This window comes from Acomys russatus, chromosome 3, assembly GCF_903995435.1.
Source record: "Acomys russatus chromosome 3, mAcoRus1.1, whole genome shotgun sequence".
Taxonomy (NCBI): Eukaryota; Metazoa; Chordata; class Mammalia; order Rodentia; family Muridae; genus Acomys; species Acomys russatus.
The window spans coordinates 81,127,775-81,136,266 of record NC_067139.1 but is presented as its reverse complement, the minus strand read 5'-3'; the positions used below and the strand labels follow the sequence as shown (position 1 = coordinate 81,136,266).

General features: G+C 49.7%; 1 protein-coding gene across 4 annotated transcripts; it reads left to right on the top strand.

The window, feature by feature from the left end:
• The first annotated feature begins 5,167 nt into the window (after nucleotides 1-5,167).
• Pip4p1 (phosphatidylinositol-4,5-bisphosphate 4-phosphatase 1) lies at nucleotides 5,168-8,331 on the top strand. Of its 4 annotated transcripts, none has more exons than XM_051143000.1 (7): nucleotides 5,172-5,376; nucleotides 5,666-5,856; nucleotides 6,323-6,429; nucleotides 6,694-6,799; nucleotides 6,960-7,012; nucleotides 7,106-7,196; nucleotides 7,939-8,331. In XM_051143000.1, the coding sequence occupies exons 1-7, from the start codon at nucleotides 5,214-5,216 to the stop codon at nucleotides 8,080-8,082; spliced, it is 855 nt and encodes a 284-aa protein (XP_050998957.1). In that variant the 5' UTR covers nucleotides 5,172-5,213; the 3' UTR covers nucleotides 8,083-8,331. The 4 variants fall into 4 exon arrangements, with proteins under 4 accessions (XP_050998959.1, XP_050998960.1, XP_050998957.1 ...); XM_051143001.1 differs by having other exon boundaries at nucleotides 5,173-5,355; XM_051143002.1 differs by lacking the exon at nucleotides 6,694-6,799 and having other exon boundaries at nucleotides 5,168-5,376.
• Nucleotides 8,332-8,492: the final 161 nt, after the last annotated feature.

The window sequence follows — 8,492 nt, the reverse complement described above, 5'->3', positions numbered from 1 at the left end:
TATGTTTCTCAAGGGATGTCCCTCACAAACAGTAGATGTAATTAAGTTTCTGCAGAGATGTTGATTGTTGAACATAGTGGGAAACATAGCCGGGAGGGTTAAGATGGTGGTGAGTGTACAGCACTATGGAGCAGTTGTCTATTCACGTTGCCATCAAGTGGGCCAGGGGACAATGAGAAGAGGGGAGGAGAGGGGCAAGCAGGGCAGAAAAGGAGAGGGAAAGGAGGAATAGTAAGAGGTGCAGAAAAGTGGGTAAAAGAAAAAAATTACAGTAGCTCTCATCAACAAGTCTATCTAGATGTGGCGATGCACAGCTGTGATCCCAGCACTAGAGAAGCCGAGAAAGAGGGAGATCACCAAGAGTTTAAGACCAGTCTGGCCTATATAGTAAGACCTTGCCTGAAACACACACAGAAGACAGACAGACAGACACACAGACACACACACACACTCACAGAGGCAGAGACAGAGACAGAGAGACAGAAACAGAAAAGGGATGGGCAGTCTGCTTAATCACACTGACTATTGTCAGGCACCATGGTTTGCTATTAACACTAGGATATAGTAAAGATGGAATGGCGGTAGTGCTGTAGCCAGGCCTAATCATGGTTGATAATTTCTCCTTTATCCATAACTCTTCCCCTACCATCTGCAGCAGCACCATGCTCCAAAGATGCCAGGCCAGCCTGATTTTCAAAATAATCACCTATGTGAGTGAAGCCAGCTCTTGGCCAATGAGCTGTGTTTACGAAGAAGCCCAAGTGAGATGGTAAAAGAACCACTCAGGGAACATCACAGAGCAGGGAGAATATGTCACTGTCTGGGGGCTGTCTGTTACCCACCAGGTGACTAACGACCAAAAGAACAGAGATGGCTCAGCAGTTAGAATGCTAGATACTCTCCCAGAGGGAGCTGGGTTCAATTCCCAGAACCCAGTGATGCCCTTTTCTGGCCTCTGCAGGTTATAGGCAGACAGATAGACAATAATTGTGTGTGTGTCTGTGTGCGTGTATCTGAAGACCAGAAGAGTTATTCCTCTATGTTGGTATGTTTTCTACACTCCAATGGCCTTTCTCACAAATTACCTTGTTTTCTGGGTGTGTAATTTCTGACTAATACCAAGCCATATTGTCACTTGAAAATCAGACTTTATTGATCTGAATCCTCTTAAGAGTGAGTGCTCTGCCCAGATCTGCAGGCAAAGCTAGATCACAGACACCTCTCTGGAGGGGATCAGGCACACCTTATGTCTTCCTAACACCTTTCCTAAACTGCTAATCTGCTGTCGTAGCAGCCCTAAATGTATGGTGGGACAACAGGATTAACTTTCTAATTTGTGGCCTTCTATCCAGGCTAGTCTCTTCACCAATCTGCTGAATTCAGAACTCTTCTCCTATCATCTCAGAGACCCCTCCCTTCTAATGCCTATCATGGCAAGGGGTTTCATTTGTTCCATGAGTTGCTATTAAATAACCAGTTCCAGCTTCTTCCGCTGTGAGTGGTGGCAATAACAAAAGAGCTGACTATGAGAACCCCTCCCAATGCATTTATTATTTAAAACAGCCAGTGAGTGATCACTCCATCTTCAGACTGAGTAGTGGGTCCTTCCAAGAAAGTTTTGGGCTGGCGCTCTCCCCCCCCCCCCACACACACTAAATACATAGGGAGATGGTGTGATGGCTCAGAGGATAAAGGTGCTTGCTGTCAAACTTGACAGTGTGGGTTCAATCAATAGGGCCCACATGTAGAAGAAATCAACTCTCAAAAGTTGTCCTCTGACTTCCACATGAGTGGGAGTGAGCACGCACACACCCACACACCATTTATATATATATATTTTTCACTGTTTTGTATAGCTAGACCCAGATTTAAATGATCATAAAATACAACTTCAGTGAGGACGAAAGTATCACAGAAGTATAGATTTGGGGTTTTATGTATAACCAGGGCCCACATAACGAAACGTGCCCTCCTCTCAGAATTAGTAGTTGGGCATTATGCAGCAAAAGTCAGCAAGAGCAGCAAACTGGCCTGTTCCCTACAGCGTTATAAGCCCTTCCTAACTTTGTGTCTGAAGACACCTTACATCTTCATGTGTGTGCTGGAGAATGATGAGCTTCTTGTTTGACGACCTGATGGTAGAAACTGACCTGGAAAAACTGTCTCTAAAAATATCAGACCCCAGAGTCAGGCATGGTGTCTCAGGCCTCTGGAGAGAAGTGGGGCTTGCTATGAATTGAAGACCAGCCAACTTGAAGGATGAGCCTGCTTTTAAAAACCAAAACTAAAAAAATAACCCCATTTACAGTTTTTTGGCTGAAGAGAAAACTTAAGCAAAGTCTAAAGACTCCAATCTACCACATATGACTAAAATATCTTTGGATTTGATCAAAGCTGAATCAACAAGCACTTATGTATGTTCCTGAGGGTCAGTGTATATCAGCTGAGTAAAATAAGGAACTCACCTCCATCAGCGGACACACTCATAAAAGACCATTTTCATTTCAGTGGTGGAGACAAGGCTTTTTGTTTTTTTCGAGACAGGGTTTCTCTGTGTAGCCTTGGCTGTCCTGGACTCGCTTTGTAGACTAGGCTGGCCTTAAACTCACAGCAATCTGCCTGCCTCTGCCTCCCAAGTGCTGGGATTACAGGCGTGCGCCACCATGCCCACTGTGTGTGTGTGTGTATTGGATAACCTATCCGAGGGCCCATCATGGGAAAGGCTGACTGTCCTCTCTTAGCTGCTGTTGATTTCCTATCTGATTCCCCATTCACGCTGGGCTGTCAATCGGCATTGGCATTGTGCAGTTCTGATTTAGGCAATCACTATTAAGACTTCATGGGCATAGATCCCTATCACATTCACAAGACACTGCTGTCCACCAGACATCCTGGTCCTCTCACTCTTACAATCTTTCCACCCCCTCTTTCAAAACGTTCCGAGCCTTAGGTGTAAGGGTTGTGCTGTAGATGGATCAACTGGATCAGCCATATAGTCACCTGAGGATCAATGAAGTGATCGCCATCTGCTGCAATGAGAAGACTTGTTCATGGGGCGGAGGGGAAGCTAGTCGCAAGGAGTTGACAAGTAACAAGTGGCTGTTGGTTATCCTTGAGATAAAGTGCCACCATTGCACCCAGTTTTGCTATGCTGGTCATTGTGGTTTGTAGGTTTTTGTTTTGTTTTGTTTTTTGAGACAGGGTTTCTCTGTGTAGCCTTGGCTGTCCTGGACTTGCTTTGTAGACCAGGCTGGCCTCAAACTCACAGCGATCTGCCTGGCTCTGTCTCCCAAGGGCTGGGATTAAAGGCCTGCGCCACCATGCCCTGCGTTTTGTAGGGTTTTTAATTGCTTTTCTTCCTTAGCAGTTTGCAAAGCACATTCAAATGCTATGAAAGCTAATCCTGTGGGAGGAGGCTTTTAGGTTGGTTCCAACTTGAATCCTGGTAGAGACATTTATAGTAATAGTAAAATAATAATTATTGTAATATAATAACTATATTATTATTATTATTATTATTATTATTATTATTATTATTATTATTATTATTATTACTTTACAGCCATACATAGTGGTAAATGCCTATAATCTCAAGTACCCAGGAAGCTTTGGCAGAATCACCAAATTCCAAGTCAGAACTTTATCTTAAAATATAGCATTTTTATAGCATATTTGTGCTCTGGGTCCAATATCCACTTTTATTTTATTTTATTTTTTTATTATTCTTTTGGTTTTTCGAGACAGGGTTTCTCTGTGTAGCCTTGGTTGTCCTGGACTCGCAGGGTACACCAGGCTGGCCTCGAACTCACAGCAATCCTCCTGCCTCTAGAGTGCTCCACTTTAAAAATATCAGTTACTATTATTACTTTTTTTAGTTGCTGAAAGGAAACCCAGGGCTTCCTGCATGATCACCACTATGCTCACCAGACACCATCACCAGCCTGCAGGAACAAGGACATCGTCCCTCATTTCCCTGTCTGGGTGTCAGGTTGGTCTCAAACCCATGATCCTCTGTCTTTGGCCAGGCTCCAGCTCCAGAGTGCTGAGGCTGAGCTAGCCAGCATAGGCACCATACTAAGTTCTGAGACGGTCTCCCTGTAGCTCAGGCTGGTCCCAAACTCCTAGACAAACCTCCTGTCTCCATCTTCCAAAGTCTAGGACTGCAGCCCTGAACTGTGACCTGCTGTTTTGTTTTGTTAATTTTGGGTGGCTTTATTTTTATGTATGTGTATGTGCGCGCGCGCACACACACACACACACACACACACACACACACACACACACACACGCCACATGTATGCGGGTGTTCACATCCATAAACTGGCACGGGATTCCCTGGAGCTTGAGTTGCAGGTTAACAACGGCCCTAGGAGGGTCTGGGGAACCGAACTAGGCTCCTTGGAAAGGGCAAAACGTGCTCTTGACCACAGAGACATCTTTGCAGTGCCCCGCCCTCTTGTGCTCCGGTTAACCTTATTTAGTTCCGGGTATCTCGCTGCTTCCGAGGCTGTGCAGGCATGCCCCGTCCCCCTAACTCATCCTCCCAAGGGTTGCATTTGCAGGCTGGCGCTGCCATGTCACTACTATTCGGCGGAGCTGAGGGCTGAACTCGGGGGGCCTTGCGCCACTCCAGGCAAGCGTGCTAAGCCCTCAGCTCCCCGCCGCTTTCCAAGGCTTGCCCCAAGTCTCAGGGCGGCTCCCTCTGCCCACTGCAGACAGGATAGATACCAGCCCGGCTGCCCGGGCGGCTTCTGGCGCTAAATTTGGGCCAATAGAGTTGCGCCCCACGGGAGACTTGGGACCAATGAGGAGCGCCTCACGCGGCAGGCTGGGCACGTGACGCGCGCGGGGTGGCCGCGCCTCCCTGGGCCGGAGGTAGCGCGATGGCCGCGCTTCCAATGGCTCGCACAACTTGTAGTCACGTGCGATGTTTACCGACTCAGCAGCTCCGGGAAGGTCATGTGACGGTGACGTCACTCGCGGCTCTCCAATGGAGAAGGGGCCCTCCCTCGCAGACCGGGAACTAGTTTGCCTCCACGAATCACAGCGCGGAGGGGGCTGGTCCAACCGGTCACGTGAGCGGGGCGGGGCGGGGCCGCACTGGCTGCGGGCGAACGGGGTGCGCAGGCGCCGTGGGGACCCGGTAGCGACGGTGGCGGCGGCGGCGGCGGCGGCGGCGGCGGGAGCTGGTCCCTGACCGAGCGGGAGTCGCCATGGCGGCGGACGGAGAACGCTCCCCGCTGCTGTCGGAGCCCGGCGATGGCGGCGCTGGTGGCAACGGCTTAGCAGGTCCCGGCGGGAACGCGACTGGGCCCGGGGGAGGCCTGACGCCCTCCGCACCTCCGTACGGAGCCGGTAAACATGCCCCGCCCCAGGGTAAGCCGGTGGTCTGAGGTGCACCCTGGCTGAGGGGCGGGCCGGGCCAGGGGGTGGGGGGCGGAGCCTGTTCCCGCGCCAGGTGCGGTGCCATGGCACCTGTCACCGGGCGAGGCGTGCTTCCTCCGCAGTCACGGCCGGAGCCTGGCACGGAGGAGAGGTTTGAGGAAGCGGATCTGAGCGCTGTGAGAAGCCCGGCGAGCTTAGTCAGTAGGGTCCCCCACGTCCGTGGAGCATCCTCCGTGGGAGTGTCCGAATGATGGTCTGGTTTTATCTGCTTCCTCCTCAGCATTTCCCCCGTTCCCTGAGGGGCATCCAGCCGTGTTGCCTGGAGAGGACCCACCCCCCTACTCACCCCTGACTAGCCCGGATAGTGGGAGCGCCCCCATGATTACCTGTCGAGTCTGTCAGTCTCCGATCAACGTGGAAGGCAAGATGCATCAGCATGTAGTCAAATGTGGTGTCTGCAACGAAGCCACTGTGAGTTGTAACTATCTGCAAGACGGGCCTTGGTTTCCTGGATGCTCATTCCGGTTTTAGACCCTGTTCTAGAACTCATCGTGAAACCCAGTTTCAGTTCCTGGATCTTCAACAGCCATCTCTTCGGAAGCCAAAAATAGCGTTCAGCGGCTCTCACTTTTTCCCCTGTGCTGGATCTTGAAGTGTAGTTCTCACTGGCAATTGTGTTGCAGTTGCTTCTGGCTTTTGTACTTGGGGGTTCTCGTGTTTACTTTTTTGAGAGAGCAGCAATGACTCGGGCTCAGTCTGCAGTCTTCCTGCCTCAGCCTCCTGAGTGCTGGGGTCACAGACATAGCCTATTCTGCTGGCAACATTTGTATATCTCAAACGTCCGGTTTTCCCTTTCTCGGTACCGTTCGTGCAGGGTGTTGGGATAACGGGCTCCCTTACTGATGTACCCGTTGTTCCTTTATTCCTTGTTCTCCAGCCCATCAAGAATGCTCCTCCAGGAAAGAAGTATGTGCGATGCCCCTGTAATTGTCTCCTGATCTGCAAGGTGACTTCCCAGCGCATTGCCTGCCCTCGGCCCTACTGGTAAGAGACATAAGGTGGGAAGGCCCTTACATAGGCAACATTGTAAAGCTTTAAAAAAAAAAAAAAAAAAGTTGGTGCTGGGCAAGGTGGTGCATGCCTCTGTTCAATCCCAGGGAGCGCCTGGGAGGTGGGAGCAGGAAGGTCTGTGTAGCATCTTGAGTTCCTTGTCATCCTGCCTCTACCTCCCAAGTGCTGGGGTTCAGTGTGTCATCAGATCCAGTTAGAATTAAGAGCTTTTAAAAACATACTTTTTCCCCTGTGTAGCAAAAGAATCATCAACCTAGGGCCTGTGCATCCAGGACCTCTGAGTCCAGAACCACAGCCAATGGGTGTCAGGGTCATCTGTGGACATTGCAAGAATACGTTTCTGGTGAGGAGGGATATTGGGAAACCCTGGAGGAGGCAAGTACTAGGAGGAGGAGTAAGTCCTGAAAAAGACTGTCCTGTTTCTCATTTTTCATCCTCTCCCTTGCCTTGGGGTCTGCATTGAGGAGAACCTTCTTTCTATGGTTGTTTCTCTTTTTCTATAGTGGACAGAATTCACAGACCGAACCTTGGCCCGATGCCCTCACTGCAGAAAAGTGTAAGTGGTTAGAGATCACACTGCTAACTGGATAATGTGTTGTGTAAAATAACAGGGCTCTTCCAAATACCAGTTTCTGTTGGCTCCCCACAGGTCATCTATTGGGCGCAGATACCCTAGGAAGAGATGTGTCTGCTGTTTCTTGCTTGGTTTACTTTTGGCAGTCACTGCCACTGGCCTTGCTGTGAGTAGCCTCAATGTAAACCTTGTCATCACAGGCTAAGATTTAAGAAGAAGTTGGTACCTTAAAGTATGTTGCAAGCTGAGTATTGGGTATGTCCCTGTAATAAGGTAGCCCAGGCTACATAGCAAGCCCCATCCACAATACAAAAAAGGGAGTATGTAGTTGTCAGCTCCAGATGTGGCTCGGGTGGTAAAAATCTTAGCCTGGTATGCATGAGACCCTGGGGTCTGACCCCCCCACCACATAAACTGAGCATGGCAATACACGCCTGTGGTCCCCGTGCCCAGTAACTGGAGGCAGGTTTGGATTTCAAGACCATCCTCAACTAAAGGATTTGAGCCTGTTTCAGGCTGCTACGCAGGAGACCCTTGCCTTAAAAAACAAGTGACCAAACTAAAGTGAAAGTCTGGTGACAGGGTGAGGGTGGGGGTTTTCAGGTAGAGGTGAACTAAAGTTAAAGGTGACTAATAGACTAAGAAGTAAAACAAGGTATTCTCACTCTGGAGAGAGAAATGAGTTGTTATTAGGAATCATGGTTCACTTGTCAGGCGTGAGAGTTCTGGCCAGTGCCTGGGTTGGTAGTACTTTCCAGCTTAAGGGAAGAAAGCTAAACCACTTACTTCATTTTGGAAAGGTCTCTGAAGGTGTCACAAGTGACAGGGTACAGAGACAGTGTTTCTAACACTTTGGAGCCATAGGCGCCAAAACTAACTTCATCTTTCTCTTCCTCCTCATCTGTCAGTTTGGCACGTGGAAGCCTGCACAACAATACGGAGGCATCTATGCAGCCTGGGCATTTGCCATTTTGTTGGCTGTTCTGTGTTTGGGCCGAGCTCTCTATTGGGGCTGTATGAAAGTCAGCCATCCTGTCCAGAACTTCTCCTGAGGCCTTGGCCCAGTCTGTGCCTGGCGGCTGCCTGGCACCAACAATAACACTACAAAGGCTCTCTGGACTTCTACAAGGAAGCCAAGCAGCTGTCTCCCTTTTCCCTGGGGAGAGGTAGGAAGGAAACAGTCCCTTGCTTAGGTTTGGAAGGGTAGGTAAGACATTGCTGGTAGTCTTTCTTCCAAGGTTTGCTGTTTAGGGTAAATAGGCAAAACATTGCCCCTAAGCCTGGATCTTCAAGGTGGTACTAGCCATGTCCTTCCTGTAAGTGCTCCCTGAGAACCATTCCTGTCCCTTAACACATTCCAGGGCAGGGTGGGGGTGGGAAGTGAGGAGGGTATCCCCCCTCTGTGCACCATTAGGACCTTGCTGCTGCTATTGCACTTCATCAGGGGCTGGCTCTCCCCCCA